General features: G+C 39.4%; 2 protein-coding genes across 3 annotated transcripts in view; one reads left to right on the plus strand and one right to left on the minus strand.

Moving 5' to 3' along the window:
* Positions 1 to 207: 207 nt before the first annotated feature.
* Positions 208 to 10,564, minus strand: LOC138304877 (uncharacterized). 2 transcript variants are annotated; one of them, XM_069245233.1, is made up of 4 exons: positions 9,800 to 10,564; positions 4,862 to 5,912; positions 2,799 to 2,904; positions 208 to 2,433 (listed from the first exon to the last, which is right to left on the minus strand). In XM_069245233.1, the coding sequence occupies exons 2-4, from the start codon at positions 4,919 to 4,921 to the stop codon at positions 2,177 to 2,179; spliced, it is 423 nt and encodes a 140-aa protein (XP_069101334.1). In that variant the 5' UTR covers positions 4,922 to 5,912; positions 9,800 to 10,564; the 3' UTR covers positions 208 to 2,176. The 2 variants fall into 2 exon arrangements, with proteins under 2 accessions (XP_069101334.1, XP_069101333.1); XM_069245232.1 differs by lacking the exon at positions 4,862 to 5,912 and having other exon boundaries at positions 9,800 to 10,562.
* A 12,147-nt stretch (positions 10,565 to 22,711) lies between these two features.
* The window catches only part of LOC138304878 (uncharacterized), a 49,448-nt gene continuing 44,205 nt past the window's right edge, over positions 22,712 to 27,954 (plus strand). The window contains exon 1 of the mRNA XM_069245234.1: positions 22,712 to 22,837. The gene's annotated coding sequence lies outside the window, so the exon portion shown is untranslated. The remainder of the gene's footprint in view (positions 22,838 to 27,954) is intronic.

Below are 27,954 nucleotides of genomic sequence, written 5' to 3' on the forward strand. Positions count from 1 at the left end.
CGGGGAGGATGTCACTTTTCATTTTAATTTAAACATGTTTTATATTCAAAAATTCAAAAGGGAATCTGGACACACGTTATACAACTTAGGATTGTCCTCTCTGTTCGTCTCATATCTTCCTACAGTTACAAGAGGATTGCTACTCATTGACTGTTATCATTGATTTCGGTTTTAATCGTTAAGTAAGATAAATGCATGACTAGGAAAGAAGATCTTTGATTTTATTTTTTTTTATATAAAAAGTTATTGAACAGTAGTATAAACGCAATATAACAATATTCTTTACACAATAAATTATACATAGTATGATATAAACTTATGTACCGATTGCGGACGTCTATTACATTGCATATTAAAAACAGACCGGTATCCCTGCATCTTTTTATCTATTGCATATACTTCAGTGTATGTGATAATTTCATGACAGTAAACAAAAGATGCATGAAAAATACACAAATTTCATCTCTTTCATACCTTTTTTTTGACGAGATATATCAGGAAAATGATAATAATAAAAACAGGATATAAAAGGGATCACATGTACATATCTATTGTAAATTTATCCGTATATTTCTTGTATAAGTACTTTGAAAGATAAAATATTACAATATTTCAAAAGACGTGATAAACGGTTAAGTAGGAAGGAAAAAGACTTGATATATCACAACGCTGGCGGTGATAAGGAAGTCCACCTTTTATACATATTATAAATACCAAGTCCTCAATAACTCCTATTATTTTCTGGTCAATATTACCACGTATCAACCTCATCAAAATGCTATACATATTTTTGTATAATATCTTCAGGCTACCTCTATCTCTCACCCTGAGGAATATTCAGAAACAGTGATAAAATTGTAGTTACAATAGTATCTCTTAATTACTGCTAGTGGAGCAAAGTAAACAAATTACAAAAAGTAGAAAACCGCATTAACGAATCCCATTTGTGTTCATATATAGGATACGTTTTACATCACTCACCTACTAGGCGACATATGAAAATTTCAAATCACAACCAGATAGTTGTTTACGTAAAGTTTTTGTTTTACGTAAGGTTCAAAGAATAAAATGCTCAATTATTCTACAGTTCGTGAAATGTGCGTCTGCTGAGCATCTGCATGTATGCATTCATGCATAAATAATTGAAAACATAAACAAGAGGCCCAGGGAGCCTGTATCGCTCACCTGGTTTGTAATGCCTAGGAATGTTCTGAATACAGGTTCATTGTTTCTTTTCTGAAGGAATTTGAATATTTACCTCTTATTCCTCTATCTGGCCCCACTCTTTCTGCTCCAGGGGGTCAAAGCCAAAATTTATACGAATTCTGTTAACCCCAAGGATGTTTCTGGGCTAAATTTGGTTAAAATCCAAGCAGAACTATACGACTTTTAGCGATTTATAGGATTTACCGCTATTTCCTATATTGGGCCCTGCCCCTCCTGCCCCCGCGTGTCAGAGCCAAAATTTATACAAACTCTATTCCCCTTCCCCCAAGGATGTCTGTGGTCAAATTTGGTTTCAATCCATGCAGAACTCTAGGACAGGTAGCGAATTATAAGATTTACCTCTATTTCACCTATTGGGCACCGCCCCTCCTGCCGCCGGGGGGTCAGAGCCAAAATGTATGCAAGTTCTGTTCCCCTTCTCCTAAGGATGTTTCTGGCCAAATTTGGTTACAATCCATGCAGATCTCTAGGACAAGTAGCGATTTATAGGATTTACATTTATTTCCCCTATTGGGAAATCTGATAGACTTACTTTAACAGATACAGTACAAAACAAATAATAAAACAATAAAATCATAAAGTAAAGGTTATAAATATTACTGTATAACAGGTCCTACAAACTTTAAGGAAATAAATATTAATGCCATACCATTTCATACAATCATGGAATGTTATGGGTTCAATATCAACATAGCTTTATGAGGCATAACAATTGTCATGGATCAATCATGACCTCAATTCGTACCTGTGTAGAGATCCATTCTCGACAAGGTGCCTTACGATTCACAGGAGACATATACATTTCTACTGTAGGATTGCATGGAACTAAAGGAGAGTTTCTTCTGGAAATCTTCTTTGTCTTAGGTTAAGATACGAAGTTAGTAAAAGAAATTAAGTAACATTATAAAATTTGAAATAAAAAATATGGCGACTGTCTAGTAGAGAGTTGCTACGTCTGCCTGGGTCCTTCTCGGAAAGGTGCAGAATAAAGATGATTTTTCCAGTCTACTTGGTCCGTGTTCTGTAGGAGTCTGGAGGTTAGGGTGTCCCAATCCTCCTGTGAGAGAGGTTCGTACTCGGCCCCTACCTCCTCCGTTCTACACGAGAGTATACAGGTCCCTATGAGGAGTATTGCCATGGTAACCGTCATCAACACAGCTGCTACCAACAGGCTCCTTCTCTCCACACTCAGCAGTAACGAGTTCTCTGTAAAGATAAATGATTTTTATGCAAAGTTATTGTAATTTGTAAATTAAATATGTTTCAGTATCAATAACTAGCACACCTATTAATTTAGCCATGTCACTTTTTATTACGAACAGGAACAGTAGGTTGACGAATATTTTTGCCATCTGACATAATTTTCATGCTTTCCATCTGAACTCTTGTGTCCCCATTCATCCCTGACGCATGCAAACGTATCACACAGCCCTAACTAGTTCCACTTATTAAGACGCAAAGATCATCGTATTTTAAAATTCCTTCCACTTTACCCCTCTTTACTTCTCTTTGACACATCAATGTTACCATATAAAACCACACTTTGTGTTCAGTATGGTAAAAGTACTCACCAAAGGAATGAAGTCGCTGTTTCCATTCTGCTTCTAGTGACGTCACATCCGGAACGACATTAGTCCCGTTTTTGTCCCCAATTTGACAGCAAGCAGGCTGGGGCACCTGTTGTAAAACATAAAGGATAATTCTTTCTAAACCGTTAATTGTATACCCACAATAGTCTATACCATACATTTGGTGAATTTTTCGTATATGACCTGGTCTTTGAAAAATATGATTAGATAATTATATTATGATTGGCAGCATTAAAAAATTGTTGTGTCTGATCATGTTTGTCCTTTTAACAATACGCTTATAACGGAATTGGACTGATTCAATCCTCGTTGACCATCACATAGCTCAGTCGGTTGAGCACCCGACTAGTGATTGGAGGTTCTAAGTTCAAACGTATTCCGAATCATTTTGAAGTTTACATACACATAACAATAGAACTGCAGACTCTAACCGCTACATTTTCTATAATAATCCTCTTACACATTATGGTATTACTAGAACAAATTGTTTTCTGCCAACGCAATGTAGAGCTTTTAAATATCAATACTTATATATACAACATGCAACATTAGCTTATGTAATGTATTTTTTGTGGCATTATGAGAAGATAGAAAAGGAAATACGATATTCTAACTCATCATGTCGATATGTTTGTGTTCATATAAAAGTATCGTATGTGAAGAATGTTATTGAAATGAGAAACACAAAACATCCGTCAATCAGCACGACATCTGCTGTCTGTGATACGGACGCTGTTTCAGCAGTGTGACTCACGCCGTCCTACGACTGTGTACTGTATAGGTATATCAACTCACAATATTATGTAAAACATTAACTCAATGATTGTTTAAATAACATCGGTTAACAGCTTGTTTGAAACAATGTTGTACATTGGTCCACAGTTTGTTTGAAACAATGTTGTAGTCCACAGTTTGTTTGAAACAATGTTGTACATCGGTCCACACTTTGTTTGAGACAATGTTGTACATCAGCCCACAGTTTGTTTGAAACATTGTTGTACATCAGTCCACGTTTTTTTGAAACAATGTTGTACATCGGTCATCAGTTTGTTTGAAACAATGTTGTACATCAGTCCACAGTTTGTTTGAAACAATGTTGTACATCGGTCATCAGTTTGTTTGAAACAATGTTGTACATCAGTCCACAGTTTGTTTGAAACAATGTTGTACATCAGTCCACAGTTTGTTTGAAGCGATGTTTTACATCAGTCCACAGTTTGTTTGAAACAATGTTGTACATCGGTCTACGTTTTTTTTAAACAATGTTGTACATCAGCCCACAGTTTGTTTGAAACAATGTTGTACATCAGTCCACAGTTTGTTTGAAGCGATGTTTTACATCAGTCCACAGTTTGTTTGAAACAATGTTGTACATCGGTCCACAGTTTGTTTGAAGCGATGTTGTACATCAGTCCACAGTTTGTTTGAAACAATATTGTACATCGGTCCACAGTTTATTTGGAACAATGTTTTATATTGGTTCACTGTTTGTTTGAAACAATGCTTTACATCAGCCCACTGTTTATTTGGAACAATGTTGTTTATTGGTCCATTGTTTGTACAACATGTCGGTTCATTTACAATCGATCAACCCACAAAAGCTATAAAATGAAAAATAAACCGGTTTATATTATTGTAACATATTGATATATGATGAATGTATGTATTGCATGAGTATACGTAAAATGGAAACCGAAATTGGATATGCAAACGCTATCAATATCAAAGTCATTTGTCTAAGTAAAATGAAACATACATATTAATTGATGCATACTTCGAAACACAATCACTCAGTGGTTAATATGTCTGACAGTTTATCACTAGCATCCATTGACTCAATTTTACACCGAGCATTTAATAAATTAAGTCCGACATTCTTCCAAACCATTATTGAACCAAAGTGAAAAACGTACAATTGTAGGTCGGTGTTTCACTTTCTGGGTTTCCCGATTTTTATCCGTGACAGAAATTCTTACATGTACCTAAAAACCAAAACCCATCTCACATCGTGCTTATAAAGGAACAGTAACTGTTGTAGTACTTACAGACACGAACTCGGCGATAGAGATGACCAACAGATACCTCACTGTCCGGAGGCTGACCATACTCTAAACCAAACACCTGTCGTTAGTAGTGACAATGCTATAGAGCGTATTTTAAGTCAACAAATCTCAAAATTCAGCTACAATTTACTGTCGATGACTTTCAAAACGTGGAAATATAACATCCATATGTGTCCGCTCGTGGGACCTATAGTCTCAATAAAGAGTTCTGTAAGGATCCGATATATCTGCTCTGGTTTTCCATAGTGTAACAATTGTGTACTCAATCATATAGCATGTATTCCGTAGCTTAAGCTTTTTGTGACAATGTCCACATGAAGTCTAAAACACTACGTCTACCGTGGTACCTCCGCATTTGGTACTGCAAAAAAGGCTCCGAATCTACGTAAGTTCGCCGTTCGTATCACAAATGATGCATCTATTGCCAGATGTTGGTACCAAAACTCTTTGAGGTCCTAGAACCGCCTTTGTCCACGGTTAACTTTAAGAGTTACTGTTTGCAACGTTCGTCATTGACAACTTTCACTTTTGGTGCCAGAATTTGAAGAATCACTTTTGATGGCTATGAAGTCAGCTGTTGGCACCACGAGTTATAGAACCGCTGATCGTAACGTCCGCCTTTAGTTCCAGTGAAGTGTCCGGGACAGATACGTACGTTATCAGTGTGTAATGGGGGAAATTAAACAGCTGGTATCCTAGTACAGCTGTTCTTACCTGTACAGGTAGACGTGACGTCACTGTCACAGATGGGACAGCTACAACAGGTACATAGTGGGCAGTTAAATCAGTAATGCACGCACCTCTTTACCGTCACGAGTTAATCGGATTAAATACATATCTATATACATATCGCATCTCTTTGTTTACGACGTAACGCCGCTAATACATTACACGTTGGAAAGTGATGAGCTGCATTATATAAACCAACACATGTTATATGTCCATGTCCACGTGGTCACTTCAGGACGGTCTGCGCTTAACTGTGAAGGCCAGCAAACATACCATAGTAGTCTTGTCTTCATGTCCTTTCATCCTGTAGCCAAATGAAGGAAACTCTCGAAATTTAACTTTTCCCATAGTTGTTTTTGATTTGTTGAGATAATGAGAATATCTTTGGGATATCCCCTGTTATTAAGCGTGTTCATGAAAACATTTCTAGTAAGGACAGTTAACATTTATGCCTGTTCATAAAAATATAATAGTACTATGTGACAAATTAAAGAAAATGAATTAATAAAATTGTGTAAATTAAAAAAGCAAGCAACATGAATTCATAGACTAATATTGGATATACATTTTTCTAATACTTCAAACGTTGATGATTTTCCTTCCGTGTCTGTTGTTTACATCATCTACAATGTAGACGAATAATGTAATTTACAGTATTGGTATAGCTGTAGCATTTGTATATCTTTGTGGTAGGAAATTAAAGATATTCGATTCTCGCTGACAGGCATACTAGACACCATGTTTCATCATCAATACTGGACCACCTTCGGCATTTCAGCCGATGTGACATTGATGAATTTGTAATAGGCAGAATGTTTCTGAATATCAATATGAAATCTTTTGTTGTATACAAATATATAAGGAAGAGATCATCTTATATTGTTTGCATCTGAGTAGATGGTTGGTTGTTGAATAAAATAACATTAATTTCAGGACGGTCTCCCGTGCATGCTATGTGCTGCGCGTGAAGAGTATGACTGTGGTTTTAACAGGGATCTGAGAATTAGTTATGTGTAATGACTCTTTCCAGCAGTGAGTGAAGCTCTTGTCATTTACTACGAAAGACACAGAATATGTACAACACGTCGGCCACATCATACTACGATGGGCAAACCAGTCGTTTCAATCCCTTTATAAAATATCACTTTAACGGTGTGCTTAGGGCACAGAACCATGCATAACTCATAGGCGTTTGACTATATAGACATTTTTCTATCTTTGTATGTAATACTGTGTCGACAGAGTATTACATTTATATAGACGGAAAAATGTCTATAGAGTCAAACGCCTGTGCATAGCCTATATAGCTACATCACAGAGACGAGCGCTCAACTCATTGCCAAAAGCGAGACGTTATGCTAGGTTTACATGTGTTCATATGACATGAACGTTAACATGGTCTATGTTCCCGGCGACCACGGCAGCCCCATTCCAGGCCACCGTGGACAAAACGTGGTGACCGTGAGACAACGCACGACAGCCCAGAAGGACATGATAGACAAATGCCGTGCCAGATTTCATGTGAAACAGCAGTCGTTGTACAGCTAATGAACGTAACAGGGCGTAGTAAAACGGGATTGACGCAACAAAACATTACGAGTCGTAACAGCACTTGCAGACGGATCGTGATGAAACGGGCAGTTATCAAGCTCCCAAGCGTCTCACGTTAGTTTCAAGTTTAGTACCGTTCTCATGCGATTTGTTCCCCGTTTTATCCCCGGTTAGCTGCTCGTTTTCTTGCGTTTTGTCAAGGTTTGTTACAGTTTTCACGGCATGTTAGGTGTATGGTAGCCATTTCAATACGTTCCGTCAAGGTACCTCACGGCTTGTAACGGTTGAAAACCCGACGCCGTACGGCGTGTTACGTCCTATTACGGTCTTACGCTGAACGTAATATTTGATAGCGCGTCATTGCCTGGAATGGTACATATTTGATTCTACTTGGAATTATTTGTATTAATGAACTTTGATGTCATCAAAGTATACCAAAGTTATCATCACAAAAAAACAGATAAGGTGAGAACCAAATCAAAAAAATGGCGTAGAAACACTAGGCAATATTTAATTTTTACATCTCCTCCAACGCTGTCCGGCATTAGACTTTCATTCCTATTGAGCCTTGGCGGATGTCAAAAACGTATAAGAGCTTGATCTAAAGGCGCAAAACGTAACAGACCTCCTCAAATTCGTAACGGGCCTAGAGAGAACGTATAGTGGTATCCTTGGTAGACCGTAGGGAACCGTATTGTACCCTCCTACCTTCGGGGACAGCTATTTCCCCCATACCCATGGTCAGCCACGTAATTCGTAAAAGACCGTGGCAAAACTTGGCAAGACCTAGCTCAACTTGAATACGGAGAAGAAAAAAGAGGCACAAGGGTCTTAACGGTCATCGGATTTCCTTGACAATAATCGTAAAGGATAGTGTCATGGTAGCCATCTTCGATTTGGGATTAACCAGAGATTTAACAACACTTTGTCGGAACCATGTCAAGATCATTTTATACAAGTTTCAGCCAAATCGCACCGGTAGAATTTGAGAAAGTTCAAAATGTAAAACAGTGCGGCTGTGACGTCCATCTTGGATTTCGGATCGACCCGAAAAATAAGAACATTTTGTTGGGACCATGTCAGGATCATTTCATTCAAGTTTCAGCCAAATCGCATCGGTAGAATTGTGAAGAAGTTCAAAATGTGTTTTCAAGATGGTGGTTGTGGCGGCCATCTTGGATTTCGGATCGACCCGAAAAATAACAACACTTTGTCGTGACCATGTCAGGATCATTTCAGGCAAGTTTCAGCCAAATCGTAGATAGAACTGGAGGAGTTCAAGATGTGAAAATGTTACAACTTTACAAAGTGCCATCACTAAGACGAAAGTTTCAACAAAAATGACCTTAATCGTGTCGTGGAAATTCGTGGTGTCACTTTCTGACACAATTCTAGAATAGCTTAGTCTGTTGGGGAGATACTTTAGTCACCTTTAAGATGTTCCGGCATCTCCAACCAGCAGACCTATTTTGGTAATTAGCTATGTATATACTATAGGAGAGTGACTCCTTTCCAGGTTTGGCGATCTACATACCTATTCCATTCTATTTTTAGGGTTTATGAGCATGTATAAGTCCCAATGCTTCTATTCCTTAGTACAATAACCATTATATATCACAGGTATATATAAAATTACAAAAAAAAAAGAAACTAAAAAAAACCCAGATTTGTTTTAGTTTTTTTTTCTATTTAAATTTCATCACAAGGATATTTATTTATCATATAAAATTACACATATATATAAGCTACCATGTGTATTTCTGTTGATATATGAATATCAACGGATAACACTTCCGTAGTACGGAACCTCTGGATAGCTTCCTATCTATAAACCAAATGGCAATTACGAGTAGTTTATCTTCTAATAAACTTTTATATTTCTAAGCATGTATAATTCATTCTCTTGTGTGGTAGAGACGAGATCGCTTTACTTATTGCTACATTTATTGTATATAGAGAATTCCATATCTGTTGTTATTGAAGTTTTTTTCCCATAATTTTGGTCGTTCTTTTGAAAAGCGGATTTGAAAAGTTTCATTTGTAAAATTTTTAAAAATATGGTGGTAAGAGTAAAGAGACTCCTATATAAAGTGTCGGGTAATCCACTGGAGCGATAAGTTTGTTTACCTATAAAGGTATACCGTAACAGTGACACACAAACCCACCTTCCCCGGCCCATTGATATCACGCCACCCGACCTACTCCAATGGACAAGTACATTTTTACTATAGCGCCATGCCCGTATTTCTCAGTCATTTAAACAATAATCCAATAAATGCATTATGTTTTGATTCGATTTACTGTCCTCGTAAACAGTACCGCCGTGATTGCCGACTTATCTATAATTTATAACTAATAGGGATTAGGGATACATTATCATACATATATACATGTACTGTACAATGTAGGTAATTGATTTTTACATGCGACTTAAAATTTCGAAATACCTAAGAATGAGAGTTGATAAGGAATCTGACAATGTTTTTTTGCTCCTCCTATAGAGACTTAGATGTATGAATAATACAATAATTACTATAAAACTTGACATTATATAATCGATTTGTTTTAAAATCGACCTCCGTCAGACCAGAACCGGCGTTTGTATACAAACACGTGTGTTGAGCAAGGTGTGTTACTTACGGGGTGTAAATACAGGACGTTCCATGGACACACATTCGCTGCCCCGACCAGGGGATATGCTTGGGTGGACATCCGGACGCAGATGGAAACTTGTTTGGGAGGTTAAAATTAAGAAATCTCCATGTTTCTGAGTCTAGTGTTCCCGGTCTGCAAAGTGAAACTAGAGCGTGACCGCCCACCAACCGTGTGCGACCAGGGGTACCACTGAGATTACACTGGTGTCACCATAACGACACTCAAACACCTGTGTATACAGATACACCTATATACTGGCCTACACATGTATAGGACGGTACCGTGTCGGAAGAAAGTGAAAAAATATACAATAGTTCCTACAATTCCTTTAGTTCAAACGACAATTAAAAAGATATAATTATCCTTTAGATCGATAACTGCCTGTACACACATTGTAAATGTATCAGTAAAGATTGCAGTAATGATACGCATATCCGGGAACACAATAAACACATTATTTTTACGCGAATCAAGAGACTTCCGCCATATTGTGTAAGTCCGTGACCACTTCCGCCACATGTATACATACCACTCTGTGTCACCGCTTCCGCCACACTGTATTACTCTGTGACCACTTTCGTCACACTGGTACCACTCTGTGACCACTTCCGTCACACTGGTACCACTCTGTGAACTCTTCCGCAACACTAGTACAATTCTGTGATCATTTCCGCCACACTGTATCACTCTGTGACCACTTCCGTCACACATGAACCACTCTGTGACCACTTCAGCCACAATGGTACCACTTTGTGACCACTTCCGCGAAAATGTTACCCCTCTTGTGACCACTTCCGCCACACTGGTACCAATCTGTGACTACTTCCGCCACACTGGTACCCCCTGTGACCACTTCCGCCACACAAGTACCACTCTAAGACCACTTCCGCCTCACTTGACAGGTACTAATCTGTGACCACTGCCGCCACACTGGTACCACTCTGTATACCACTTCCGCCACACTGTGGCCACTCTATGACATTTTCCACCAAACTGGTACCACTTTGTGACCACTTCCGACACTCTGTTTCACATTGTGACACAAGTACCACACAAGTACCACTCTGTGAACACTTCCGTCACACTGGTACAGTTTTGTGACCACTTCTGCCACACTGTACCACTCTGTGACCCTTTCTGCCACCACTTTGTAACCACTTCCGCCACACTGTATTACTCTGTGACCATTTCCGTCACACTGGTACAATTATGTGATCATTTCCGCCACACTGCACCACTCTGTGACTACTTCTGCCACAATGTATCGCTATGTAACCACTTCCGTCATACTGCACCAATTTGTGACCACTTCCGCAACAATGTTACCACTCTTGTGACCACTTCCGCCACACTGGTACCAATCTATGACAACTTTTGCCATACTGCTACCACTGTGCGATCACTTCCGTCACACTGGTACAAATCTGTGACAACTTCCCCCACACTGGTAACACTCTGCGACCAATTCCACAACACTGGTACCACTTTGACTACTTCCGTCACACTATACCACTCTGTGAACACTTCCAACACACTGGTACTAATTTGTGACCATTTCCGTCACATTGGTACTTCTCTGCGACCACTTCCGTCACACTGTTACTACTCTGCGACCACTAACGCCACACTTGTCCTCCTCTGCGATCACTTCTGCCACACATGATGACACACTGGTACCACTCTTTGACCACTTCCGCCATAATGGTATCACTCTTAGACCACTTCCGCCACACAGGTATCACTCTGCGACCACTTCCACCAATCCTGTACCATTCTGCGACCACTTCCGTCATACTGGTACCATTCTGCGACCCCTTCCGTCACACTGTACTACTCTACGACCACTTCCGTCACACTGGTACAACTCTGCGACCACTTGCGCCACACTGTACCATTCTGTGACCACTTCCTCGACACTGTATCACTCTGTAACCACTTCCGCCACACATGGTGATACACTGGTACCACTCTCTGACCACTTTCGCCAAACTGGTATCACTCTGTGATCATTTCCGCCACACTGTACGTCTATGTGACCATTTCCGCACACTGTACCACTATGTGACCATTTCCGTCAAACTGGTACCACTTCCGCCACACTGTACCACTCTGTGACCACTTCCTCCACACTGTACCACTCTGTGACCACTTCCTCCACACTGTACCACTCTGTGACCACTTCCTCCACACTGTACCACTCTGTGACCACTTCCTCCACACTGTACCACTCTGTGACCACTTCCTCCACACTGTACCACTTTGTGACCACTTCCTCCTCATTGTACCACTCTGTGACCACTTCCTCCACACTGTACCACTATGGGACCACTTCCTCCACTCTGTACCACTCTGTGACCACTTCCTCCACACTGTACCACTATGTGACTACTTCCTCCACACTGTACCACTCTGTGACCACTTCCTCCACACTGTACTACTCTGTGACCACTTCCTCCACACTGTACCACTATGTGACCACTTCCTCCACTCTGTACCACTCAGTGACCACTTCCTCCACACTGTTCCACTATGTGACCATTTCCGCCACACTGTAACACTCTGCGACTACTTCTGTCAAACTGGTTCCTCTCTGTGTCCATTTCCGCCACCATTTCTGTCCATTTTCTCTAACTTTCATACTTCGATATCATTTTCCTTAGACTAGGATTTTTGTTCTGACGAATTCTAGATCTTTATCTTTCTTCTAGCACTGCGTGGCTACTTCCTTCTTAAATGCAGTACTTCTGGCGAGACCATTTTCGCCAGACTGGCTGCATCATCACTTGTATCCAATTTTGATCCCTTTCACAAATGTAACATCACTCATTAGTAAGTGAATTTCACATGAAAATCTTCCTCGACGGTGAATTTCACTGATAGAACTAGAACGTAGCTGTGACATTACCAAGGCTCTGAAATCATGGAGAAAATATTTCCTTTTTATCAAAAGTTATCCCGGATTTCCTCAGAACTCTGTCCTTGTGTCAGAGAACAACCACATCCTTGTACTGGCTGCTGTTGGGTAACTTTTATTGTCGTTATATCCAGTGATAGTAACCTCTGTAGTATCGAGGATGATGTCACATAGAACCAAAGAATAAGTCACATTTACATCCATTCTCGACATTTACGAACTCTACACCCTTGACTATCTCATAGTAAAACTGAAGGCAGTCTAGAGGCAAAAATCATTTGAAGACTACAGAGAGAGCGACACCCAACTTCAAAACTACACAGTGGGCCGTTATACTTCTCTTTTGATGTGCATCAAAGGACTGAATTACCTGTTCTGTTGTCTCAAGTTTTACTATGAGATAGTCCAGGGGTGTATATATTGTAAGTGATCGGAACCCCTGGAGTATCGAAGATGATTTACATGTGAATAGCACGGTAACTGAAATATAGAAGATAAAGTATTGCGTACGAGCGCATGGGTTCAAGTATACATTATAACATATACATGTATTACGTTCGCACGCAATTGCAATATTTTTGTTAATTTTCGTGTCCGTTCCACACCGTAAAATAGCGTACACATGTATGATTTAAAATGTTATATTTACACTTGCTAGTCTTGGTCACTATACGCTAATACTAGCCGATTTTGTTTACCATAACTGCATGGTAACATTGAACTTTGAACTTGCGTAAGGAAATGTTCTGTGCAACCTAAAAGGACCACTTTTTAAAAAAAAGAAACACATGGTTTTGTTTACATTTTGACGAAACATAACGTGTATATTGTTGTTTTTCATAGAATTTTGGAAAAATCAATGTAAATAATATATACATGTTTTATATTAATATATGATTCAAACAATTTTTAAATTAACAATTGTATAAAGAAACGGAAAAATATCCCGACCGGGGCGACGTGCTTTCATTTTTGTTAAAAATGATGGGTGTCAAATGTAAACATTACTGTACCTCTGTGCCCATGTTCGTCCTACGATCGAGCCTTTGGGGTGGACGGGTGTGAGACCCTCTGATAGAGGTCAGTTATAAACATATCCTCTTGTCTTTGTTCTTTGAGTATTTAATCATGTGTATTATAAAACATGCACCGCTAATAATCCACGTGTTGACAGTTCCGCGTCACCACAAATACATTGTATCCATCGAACACGAGTGAATTTGTTTCATCTATCGATGGCGATATGGATCTAAGCGTAGATTATATAATCACATGGCTCCCAAGGATGTAATATCGTCAAGTCAGACGACATCTCAAACACATTGAGCTACTTGAAAATCGGTGTTTTGACAACTTGGGCAAACTAAAGTGTGTAAGCGTGCGTCAGCTTCGCCTCGCTGCACAATAACGGTCACCGAGTTCACAGGGACCTGGCACGAATTTTTTTAACCAATAGTATACATACATATATTATAGTATCAAGGGTATGAACTCGGCGGTCGAGAAAAACGGACCTATTTTTTTCAAACCGTGATTATTTTAATAAATGGGTTCTATACAACATTGACGGATAACTTATTTTAAAGAGAAATAATTTATCTTTCCATTGAGTGCTTGATGAACAAAATTGGCCAAGTATTGACGATGTTATGGCTTGATGAATCGGGAAATTTACGAAAAAATAGCTAGGTAGACATTTCCCTGTCCTGTCGAAATGTCGTCTCGGCTCTAATCACAGGGACCTGGCACGAAAATTTTTTAACCAATAGTATACATATATATATTATAGTATCAAGGGTATGAACTCGGCGGTCGAGAAAAACGGACCTATTTTTTTAAAACCATGATTATTTTAATAAATGGGTTATATACAACATTGACGGATATCTTACCTTAAAGAGAAATAATTTATCTTTCCATTGAGTGCTTGATGAACAAAATTGGCCAAGTATTGACGAAGTTATGGCTTGATGAATCGGGAAATTTACGAAAAATATGCTAGGTAGACATTTCCCTGTCCGGTCGAAATGTCGTCTCGGCTCTAATGGGTACCTCAAAAACCAAGCCAAAATCGCAAAATCTACGCTTGTGGTGGTAAACAGTACCCATAACTGTGTTCATCCACAATCTCCTTTGGAGGTGTCATGACCCGTACTTTGTAGAAACTCCATTTAAACATCGTGTAGCTCACTTACTTTAACCGTCACCGCCATGTTCATTTGTTTTTCGGAACGCTTCTCGACTTTACATATCGTGACTACATTATGCAAATTATGTAATGTTGTGCTTGTAAATAAACTCGAGAAGCGTTCCGAAAAACAAATGAACATGGCGGTGACGGTTAAAGTAAGTGAGCTACACGATGTTTAAATGGAGTTTCTACAAAGTACGGGTCATGACACCTCCAAAGGAGGTTGTGGATGAACACAGTTATGGGTACTGTTTACCACCACAAGCGTAGATTTTGTGGTTTTGGCTTGGTTTTTGAGGTGCCCATTAGAGCCGAGACGACATTTCGACCGGACAGGGAAATGTCTACCTAGCATATTTTTCGTAAATTTCTCGATTCATCAAGCCATAACTTCGTCAATACTTGGCCAATTTTGTTCATCAAGCACTCAATGGAAAGATAAATTATTTCTTTTTAAGGTAAGATATCCGTCAATACTGTATATAACCCATTTATTAAAATAATCATGGTTTTAAAAAAATAGGTCCGTTTTTCTCGACTGCCGAGTTCATACCCTTGATACTATAATATATATATGTATACTGTTAGTTTTAAAAAATCGTGCCAGGTCCCTGTGGCTCTAATGGGTACCTCAAAAACCAAGCCAAAATCACAAAATCTACGCTTGTGGCGCTAAACACTACCCATAACTGTGTTCATCCATAATCTCCTTTGGAGGTACAGTTGGTAGTAGACTAAAGGTTACACATTGTGCACACGGTGTGAACTACGAGTGGACACGGAGTGCACGAGGTTTAGACTACAGGTAGACACGGAGTGCACGAGGTTTAGACTACAGGTAGACACGGAGTGCACAAGATTTAGACTACAGGTAGACACGGAGTGCACGACGTGTGAACACGGTGTCCACTACAGGTGGAGATCGTGTCCAGGTAATATGTCCACTACATTCAGACAACAGACAAACTAGATGATGTGTTACAGAGATATGAGAAAATATCTATTTATTCTGCAGTCTATATGGACTTTGACAGATAGAAATATTTATTGCGATCATAAACATACATGTAATATTTATTGCAACATAAAACTGCCCTTAATTACTAGAAAACCATTCGCACGGTAATGTCTATTTGAATTGATACATATAAAGTAAAATGTATCAATACATATCATCATTCAATTTAATTTATAAATCAAAACTTTTAGTAGAAGTTATAAAAGCAAATTAACTGCGTAGCAAATTAACTGCGTACAGGTTGTTACGGTAAACCACGTACTGGTTATGTCTCATCAATGGATCGTTCAAGTCCGCATTTTCCCAGTAAAAACTTTTTTCTTGCTAGTGATATATAGTTTTAAACATTGACTTTTTATCTTATAAATCTTACTTTGGATAGTTCGAACCAAGGACGTAGATGAAATTCTTGTAAGAACACATAAAGTGATGAACCTTGCGTGAAGTAAGATGTTCAGTGTTCCAAGAGATATTTTGATCAGCAAATTTTTTTTATTAAAAAGGATATATTGACGGGCATAATAATAGCAAGGACATATATAATAAACATAAACAGATTAAGTCCTTCATCAAATGTTTAACTTTGTATGCATCGAATATTGTTTTCAAAACGGCAAGGTGTGCGAAATAGTTTTAAGCCCTGTGTATACGTGTGCATTTGCTTCATGGAAACCTGGTGCATTGCAAAGCATTGGAAATATGAAAAATCGTCCAAAGACGTTAAAAGACGGCATTAGAAATTGCATTCTATTGTGTCAACCGATTGAGGAACCTGTAAGCACTGGCTTAAGAAAGTAATAATTTAGTATTGGGCATGTGGCTGCTTGCTAGCATCAACACTGGTCAAAGGACGGTTAACAAAAATTAAACAGACAGAGTCAAAATAAAGTCAACTTCTGTCCATTCAAACTGAAAATACATAGTTGTTGATTAGATTATGAATTTGGCACAATTGTTTTAATTTTAGAAGCTGATAATTTGACAATATCCTATTCTAACCTTCTTTTACAAACCACGTGAGTTACGTGGTAACAAAATGCGTGATTCATACATGTATGTAGTATATATATATTGTACGCTGAAAATATGCCTGCTCGAAAGGTAGACCCCTAGGCTAGGACTGCAGTTGCCATGGTCACTTGGACTTCACACTGTTCCATCAACCACACGGGTATGATAATTTAAATTACCTAACATTGGTCAGACTGGGGCCTGGGGCCTTCATTGGCCCCCTTCAATATGTTCAGTCAGGTGTATCACAGCTAACAACACCTGTATACGTACCTTATCCCAACCGCAAGAGGTCCATTTGTAGCATGCTGTACTTAGGTGGCATCCTCTCTACATATATACCTTGTACTCATCATACAAATACGTACAGTTTTACAACGATGCTCGCCAATAGGGATATGTATTTCAACTGGTTGTTGCACTTTAATTAATTTGATAATGAAGCTTTATATATTAAAAAAAAAAAACAATAATCAAAATACATGTATTATTGGGAAATGCATGGTTGTGACTGACATGCTTGATTAACGCGTTGTACAGCTCCCGTCATCTCCACTACACGGCTGCCTGTCATGACAATAATTATAATTGAGGTGTATTCAGCATCGCTTATCGTGTTTTCCCAGCTAGTTTTTACCTCATCCCAATTGCAATCTACCCCCCAGAATACGGTGTACGGTGTACCCAGGCTCTCCAGCATGTATGTACATGTATCTCCATTGTAACAATTTCAAAAAAAAACACATGTACAAAGATAATACTGCCCCATTCTCATAAAGCCGTGCAAACACAAAAGGCAACGATTCTGCCCTCTGGCTATATCTATCGATGGTCACCGTGAGGTACCTTTATAACTGGATACTGGCTTACCTGTATGTTTGACAAGTTATAATTATTGGATCATGACGCAATATACGGTCAAGATAACTTGCGGGGTCGGGCATATTGTGTTTACCGGTAATTAAGAATCAAAACAAGCTGAATTGGGTACTTGTAGGTAGACTAGTCACCAATTAGTGGAGGACGTCACATAGTTTGAAGTGGATTTAATTATGCATGGTCTTTTTATAGACTTTCAGTTTTTAATAAAGGATACGTAATTAAACTCTTTTTACGTACATTACACTTTGAACTTAAATTAGCAAAGAAAAATAATATACAAGTGTATATATATTTTAATGAAAGACGATCTAGAACAGTGTCGCTAGATAACTGATTGATATGCATCAAATCTTTGTTATTAAATACCGATGTATTACCAGGTATATGAATGTATTACTAACATTGTAGAGTTTATTATGAAATAAAAAGTGTCTCAAAAGCACAATAAGACTGGTTTATGCTGCAATTCACAGTTGTTTTTGACTTGTGAAAATGCTTGTATTTCATGTAAATGACATATATATTTAATGCAATCTACCTATAATACATTGACTTTTGAAAACGCAATGTATTTTAGATATGAAATGGAACCTACAGATATAAAATCAAATAGACATATACTTAATGAACATAAATTTATCTTTTTTTCTTTTGCAATGAAAAGGTTTTATTAATTAATGTAGCAGAGATGTATTTACCAAGAAAAATAAAGTATAGTTATATATACTGTACACTTCATTGTAGATGTTGTAATTAAAAAATATAAACTCTAAAACATTATAATTATGTATTCTTTTAAATTGAAGAATGTATTCCCCCGATCCCTTGCTATAACACATCAACTTGTCTGTCTAGGTCTGAATGTACCTGGACACCATGTCCACCCGTAGTGGACACCGTGTTCACATGTAGTGCACTCCCGTGTCTACCTGTAGTCTAAATCTTGTGCACTCCGTGTCTACCTGTAGTCTAAACCTCGTGCACTCCGTGTCTACCTGTAGTCTAAACCTCGTGCACTCCGTGTCTACCTGTAGTCTAAACCTCGTGCACTCCGTGTGCACAAGGGTGTAACCTTTAGTCTACTACCAACTGTATCATGGCCAGTAGTTTGTTGAAACTCCATTTAAAGATGCTCCACCGCCGACAGAGCATAAATGACATTCATCATTTGAACAATAGTTAGTGTTTAATAGTGTATACATAAGTCTAATTAACACAAAAAATATTATAAAATACTTTATTTTGATTTTGGGTCATGCGTAATCAGTACTTCATTCCATATAGGATATAGTGCCACGGAATTTTTTCGGGATGCAATTAATTGTTTTTTCATATTTTTAACTTGAAGTAAAATTAGAAGCTCAAACTTTTCAACGGCGGTAATGGTGTAAAGTAAGTAACTTTTGTAACTGAAGAAAAATACGAAATCGTCTGCTCCTGTTTTTGATAATGAAAAAATACCATTTGTCAGCGGTGGAGCATCTTTAAACATCGTGTAGCTTACTTACTTTAACCGTCACCGCCATGTTCATTTGTTCTTCGGAACGCTTCTCGAGTTTACGGACAAGCACAACATAACATAATTTGCATAATGTAGTCACGATATGTAAAGTCGAGAAGCGTTCCGAGAGAAAAATGAATATGGCGGTGACGGTTAAAGTACGTGAGCTACACGATGTTTAAATGGAGTTTCAGCAGAGTACGGGCCATGACACCTCCAAAGGAGATTGTGGATGAACACAGTTATGGGTAGTGTTTAGCGCCACAAGCGTAGATTTTGTGATTTTGGCTTGGTTTTTGAGGTACCCATTAGAGCCGAGACGACATTTCGACCGGACAGGGAAATGTCTACCTAGCATATTTTTCGTAAATTTCCCGATTCATCAAGCCATAACTTCGTCAATACTTGGCCAATTTTGTTCATCAAGCACTCAATGGAAAGATAAATTATTTTTCTTTAGGGTAAGATATCAGTCAATGTTGTATAGAACCCATTTATTAAAATAATCATGGTTTTAAAAAAATAGGTCCGTTTTTCTCGACCGCCGAGTTCATACCCTTGATACTATAATATATATAAGTCGTGCCAGGTCCCTGAGACCGAGTTCACACATGTGTCCGTGTACAAATTCTTTATGTTATTACGCTATATATTAACTTTCAGCAAAATTGAATATATTAAAGTTCTGATCTGATTACATAAAATTATCTCTGAAATTTACTTTGTTTGTCATGTTTATTTTACACTAAAATATTGAACTTTTTTGTCGTCGCGGATGAATAATTCTACCTTACGTGAAGCGTCATCATTCGCTGTTCAATTGAGTAAGCTCCTCCCACTTTTGACCGACTTTTATTGAATAATTACGTCACTTTCAAATGACGATTTTATTGCATAAAATATAAATAAAAAGTCGTGTGAGTGTAAATATAGGGATTGGACTTCGTTTTTATGTTAACCATGCTTGTATGGAGCAATTCCTCTAAGAATATATTCAATATGGGGCGCTAACGCGCCCCATAGAATATATTCGTAGAGGAATTGCTCCATACAAGCATGGTTAACATAAAAACGAAATCCAATCCCTATATGTAAACCCTGAAACGTCTATATTTGATGTTTGACACAATATCCCAGGGGTTACAATCACTGTCGTTGTGTCTACTGATAATTACCCCTGAATAATCGAGGCTCGACACCAAAATGATATGAAGCGAAAATGTAAACTCAAGGATTTATAAGTAAGAAGGATTCGTGTCTGTCTCTTTACATTAGTAAACACCACGCGAGACGCCTATGAACCGGGAATACAAACCGTTTTTCTCAACAAATACTTGTCTTATCGAGTCAAACGAAACACCAATGTAAAGTTTATTAAATTTCACAAGGTTTATAACTTATTTTAAGGACGGCAGATTTAGAGGCTATGTCTTAAACTTTCGTTAAAAAAATACGACAGCTCATGAAATGACGGCCCGCTTCAGAAAGTAATACGGTAACCCTCGCAGCCGCAAGCTACATCAAAGGCTGCGCCGGCGGATATCAAAGGAAAATCAGCCGTCGCCCAACGTCACGGTCAGTGCACAAACACAAAAGCTCCTGCCTTGTACTCCCCCAAAACCCAGTGTGACTTATCCTTCTCATATACGTCCTTGGTAAACTTTAACTAATTTTCGGACCTCTGTAGCCTATGCAATTCGAACTATTTTTAATCACAGGAGTGATTATGCATATCTGTCACCCCTCCAGGTTCTATTTCATAACACCCCACGGAATCGCCCACACTCACTTCATAACCACCATCTACATCATTGCATTCTCAGTAATTAAGGGAAGTAACTCTTCTAGCACTATCATTACAAATGATTTTGAGTAGCTCTAGAAATGACAGTTTCTTATTATATCAAATACCGACCATTATATCACAATAATTTTCATAAATACAGTTAGCATTAGAAAATTGTGAAAATCATTCCACAATTATCGGAAAAGTAAACTCTGCTATCATACATGTAGTAAACAAATACATACATGTACATGTAAATGTTCATCTAAAATTGACCGAAAAAATAGTTTTAGCTGTATGTTGCTGTATGTTAATACTGTTATAGATAGAGTTTCAATACCGCGTGATTTCTATGTACATTGTATTTACTATTGGATCCTTAATGAACATTGGTATTTTTTTCGTTAAAAAAGAAACGAGAAAGAAAGAAAATGGTGCGTAAAACCTGTATGTACTTCATTTTATTTTTCATTCTTTGTATGTTAAGTATTATTCATTCAAAAAAAACTTTGTTGGGAAACTATGTGAAATTACTTGGAAAACAAATATAGTCTACTCATGCTACTGTAAATTCTCTAACGTAATATTCTGTCTCGTCAGTGTGACAGGGGAAGTAACTCCTCTATCACTAACGAGAAATGTGGACCTGGTTCCATTGGTAATGGTTTGTTATATCGACCTCTATATACCAGAGATTTAGATAGTAATTATATGATCTATGTCTCTGTTTATACAGAACTTAAATCACTATTATACGAACTGTTGCATCGACAGATTGCTCACCAATATATATATATATCCTTGATCAAAGCAACATGCGTGTACGAGCATCAAGGACATACATAGGTTCATGATGAAAAATTTCTCGATACTCTTTTAATCGACGTCGATACATATCTCATATTTATATATAGATATCAATATATATAAATATATATATATAAATAAGAAATAAAAACAATAACGACTGACTAGTGAGCGCTTTCGCCCCATTCAAGGGAGCTCTTCAGACTGTTTATTATGAAGAGCTCCCTTGAATGGGGCGAAAGCGCTCACTAGTCAGTCGTTATTGTTTTTATTTCTTATAGATTTCGTCCGTAAGGATTTTTCTTTAAATTTATCATATATATAAATATATATAGTACATATATATATATATATTATAGTACCATGAAGAATACGATTTTACCGATTTTATCTATAACAGTTATCCATCAAACGTCTAAAAACATGGTCTTGGGTCAAAATTGATATAAACTGATTATCATATCCATGTGGCTGTACAGTGTGGGCTGGAGTTTTAATTTATATATCGAGTTTACTAGTTCATCAGATTTAAATGATGTAACTTAGTGATAAGACATTTTTTCTTGATTTATTTCGATAGACCATATACAGAAGTATCAAATATAAAACTGTATATGACTTGAGTAACGAGGTAATGCCGTTTTGCCGGTTATATTTCCCGGTGATTCAATGACTCAATGAATATAATGGGTCTAATTATAAGTAAACACCGGTCTTGTCTCAAGCCGTAATCAGATCCGATTGAGCGACTCGTTCCGCGCGTAAACGAGGCTAGCGATATCACCGTAGCGACGTTTGATCACGTGGTATGGGTAGGCCTTGGGACTCCCACGAGCTGTGAGTAAATTGTGAACCGTCCGATCTGATAGACGATTTAAATGTATTTCTGTATGGATGTAACCGTTTTTATCAGGTAGGATGTTTATTTACATACAAACGAAAAATGACCACTACTGTCTCGATAGATTTTTAACCTGTTGTAGTCTTTACTCAGTAACACCTGTGATAACTAAATTACTAATTAACAAATCTACAGGTGTTTTGTATGCCTGGACATATATCACATTGCTAAGTGCATATAGTTGTGAATGTACTTTTACTTTTTAACATACCAGATTTTGATCGATTTTAAATGTTTATGCCTAAATATCACAGTGACATATTTTTTATAATACAATCAATAATTATATTATACACTTGGTATATAGGAGACATATATTAATTATGGATATTTGTTATCTGCCAGTAGACCGTGTCAGTAAATGGTGTGTGACTGAGATAACTTGAAGTATGAGATAACTCGATCTATTCTTCTAAATCAGTGTAAAATGTATAGAATTACAGGTTATCAATTAAAAAAGATAAATCGATAAAACTATAATTTGTTATATATGTCATCTGATGATATGTTTTTATTCAATTACGACAAGTTGATATGCTTGATTAACACTATAATTTGTTGTAACCATACATGTTACATGTACTTTATGTATCTGTCCAGCTTCTGTACAGGCCCATGTCATAATCCATGTGATCCCCACATCTCCATCATCCATACAAAGACATTTTTCTCTATATCTATGTATTACTGTGTCTGATAGTTGATCCATACAAATGTTTCTTACCAGCTTCATTCATTTTACAAACAATTCTCAATTTTATACTCCCTTCTATCCACACAATCATATCATATATCCCATCCACTTTAGCACACTCCTTATATATCATTCCTACATATATTACATGTACTTCTATAATTTATTCTTCATGTCATACATCCTCCATAAATGTACCTGTGTCATACTCCCACCCTCCATATCATACCCCACCCTCCATATCATACTCCCACCCTCCATATCATACCCCCACCCTCCATGTCATACTCCCACCCTCCATATCATACTCCCACCCTCCATATCATACTCCCACCCTCCATATCATACTCCCACCCTCCATATCATACTCCCACCCTCCATATCATACTCCCACCCTCCATATCATACTCCCACCCTCCATATCATACTACCACCCTCCATATCATACTACCACCCTCCATATCATACCCCACCTCCATATCATACTACCCTCCATATCATACTACCACCCTCCATATCATACTCCCACCCTCCATATCATACCCCCACCCTCCATATCATACCCACCCTCCATATCATCTACCCTCCTATCATACTCCCACCCTCCATATCATACCCCACTCTCCATATCATACTCCACCCTCCATATCATACCCCACCCTCCATATCATATCCACCCTCCATATCATACCCCACCCTCCATATCATACTCCCCACCCTCCATATCATATACCCTCCATATCATACCCCCACCCTCCATATCATCATACCCCTCCTATCTACCCCACCCTCCATATCATACATACCACCCTCCATATCATACCCCACCCTCCATATCATACTCCACCCTCCATATCATACTCCCAACCCTCACCCTCCATATCATACCCCACCCTCCATATCATACTCCACCCTCCATATCATACTCCATATCACCCTCCATATCATACTTCCACCTCCATATCATACCCCACCCTCCATATCATACTCCACCCTCCATATCAACCACCTCCATATCATACCACCCTCCATATCATACCCCACCCTCCATATCATACTACCACCCTCCATATCATACTCCCACCCTCCATATCATACCCCCACCCTCCATATCATACTCCCACCCTCCATATCATACTTCCACCCTCCATATCATACTCCCACCCTCCATATCATACCCCACCCTCCATATCATACTCCCACCCTCCATATCATACTACCACCCTCCATATCATACTACCACCCTCCATATCATACTACCACCCTCCATATCATACTACCACCCTCCATATCATACCCCCACCCTCCATATCATACTCCCACCCTCCATATCATACTCCCACCCTCCATATCATACCCCCACCCTCCATACTCATTACTACCACCCTCCATATCATACAACCACCCTCCATATCATACTCCCACCCTCAATATCATACCCCCACCCTCCATATCATACTCCACCCTCCATATCATACTCCCACCCTCAATATCATACCCCCACCCTCCATATCATACTCTACCCTTCTTATCATACCCCACCCTCCATATCATACCATCACCCTCCATATCATACCCCCACCCTCCATATTATACCCCCACTCTCCATATCATACCCCCACCCTCCATATCATAACCCCACCCTCCATATCATACTCCCACCTTCCATATCATACCCCCACCCTCGATATTATACCCCCACCCTCCATATCATACCCCCACCCTCCATATTATACCAATCTTCCATATCATAACCCCACCCTCCATATCATACCCTCACCCTCCATATCATACCCCAACCCTCCATATCATACTCTACCCTCCTTATCATACCCCCACCCTCCATATCATACTTCACCCTCCATATCATACCTCCACCCTCCATATTATACCCCAACCTCCATATCATACCCCACCCTCCATATCATACCCATCCTCCATATCATACCCCCACCCTCCATATCATACTCCCACCCTCCATGTTATACCCCCACCCTCCATATCATACCCCCAACCTCCATATCATACCCCCACCCTCCATATCATACCCCACCCTACATATCATACCCAGACCCTACATATCATACCCTGAACCTACATATCATACCCTGAACCTACATATCATACCCCCACCCTACATATCATACCCCACCTTCCATATCATACCCCCACCCTCCATATCATACTCCCACCCTCCATGTTATACCCCCACCCGACATATCATATCCCCACCCTCCATATCATACTCCTATCCTCCATATCATACCCCCACCCTACATATCATACCCCCATCTTCCATATCATACTCCTATCCTCCATATCATACCCCCACCCTCCATATCATACCCCCACCCTCCATATCATATCCCCACCCTCCATATCATACCCCCACCCTCCATATCATACCCCCACTCTCCATATCATACCCTGAACCTACATATCATACCCCAACCTCTATATTATACCCCCATCTTCCATATCATACCCCCATCTTCCATATCATACCCCCGCTCTCCATATCATACACCCGCTCTCCATATCATACACTCGACCTCCATATAATTACCTCACCCTCCATATCATACCCCCACCCTCCATATTATACCCCCACCCTCCATATCATACCCAACCCTCCATATCATACCCCCACCCTCCATATCATACTTCCACCCTCCATATCATACCCCCACCCTCCATATCATACCCCCACCCTTCTTATCATACTCCCACCCTCCATATCATACCTCCACCCTCCATATCATACTCCCACCCTCCATATTATACCCTCACCCTCCATATCATATATCACCACCCTCCATATCATACACCCACCCCCATATCACACCCCCACCCTCCATATCATACCCCACCCTCCATATCATACACCCACCCTCCATATCACACCCCCACCCTCCATATCATACCTCACCCTCCATATCATACCCCACCCTCCATATCATACTCCCACCCTCCTTATCATACCCCTACCCTCCATATCATACCCCCACTCTCCATATCATACCCCCACTCTCCATATCATACCCCCACTCTCCATATCATAACCCCACCCTCCATACCCCACCCTCCATAAGATACCCTCACCCTCCATATCATACCCCCACCCTCCTTAAGATACCCTCACCCTCCATATCATACCCCCACCCTCCATAAGATACCCTCACCCTCCATATCATACCTCCACCCTCCTTAAGATACCCTTATCCTCCATATCACACCCCCACTCTCCATATCATACCCCGAACCTACATATCATACCCCCACCCTCCATATCATACCCCCACTCTCCATATCATACCCTGAACCTACATATCATACCCCAACCTCTATATTTTACCCCCATCTTCCATATCCCCATCTTCCATATCATACCCCCGCTCTCCATATCATACACCTGCTCTCCATATCATACACCCGACCTCCATATAATTACCTCACCCTCCATATCATACCCCCACCCTCCATATTATACCCCCACCCTCCATATCATACCCAACCCTCCATATCATACCCCCACCCTCCATATCATACTTCCACCCTCCATATCATACCCCCACCCTCCATATCATACCCCCACCCTCCTTATCATACTCCCACCCTCCATATCATACCTCCACCCTCCATATCATACTCCCACCCTCCATATTATACCCTCACCCTCCATATCATATCACCACCCTCCATATCATACACCCACCCCCATATCACACCCCCACCCTCCATATCATACTCCCACCCTCCATATCATACCTCCACCCTCCATATCATACTCCCACCCTCCATATTATACCCCCACCCTCCATATCATATCACCACCCTCCATATCATACACCCACCCCCATATCACACCCCCACCCTCCATATCATACCCCACCCTCCATATCATACACCCACCCCCTCCATATCACACCCCCACCCTCCATATCATACCTCACCCTCCATATCATACCCCACCCTCCATATCATACTCCCACCCTCCTTATCATACCCTACCCTCCATATCATACCCCCACTCTCCATATCATACCCCCACTCTCCATATCATACCCCCACTCTCCATATCATAACCCCACCCTCCATATCATACCCCACCCTCCATAAGATACCCTCACCCTCCATATCATACCCCCACCCTCCTTAAGATACCCTCACCCTCCATATCATACCCCAACCCTCCATAAGATACCCTCACCCTCCATATCATACCTCCACCCTCCTTAAGATACCCTTATCCTCCATATCACACCCCCACTCTCCATATCATACCCCGAACCTACATATCATACCCCCACCCTACATATCATACCCCTACCCTCTATATCACAACCCAATCCTCCATATACTGTCACCTTCCATATCATACCCCAAACCTCCATATCATACCCTGTCCTCCATATCATACCCCAACAATCAATAT

Source organism: Argopecten irradians, chromosome 12 (genome assembly GCF_041381155.1).
Source record: "Argopecten irradians isolate NY chromosome 12, Ai_NY, whole genome shotgun sequence".
Lineage (NCBI taxonomy): Eukaryota > Metazoa > Mollusca > Bivalvia > Pectinida > Pectinidae > Argopecten > Argopecten irradians.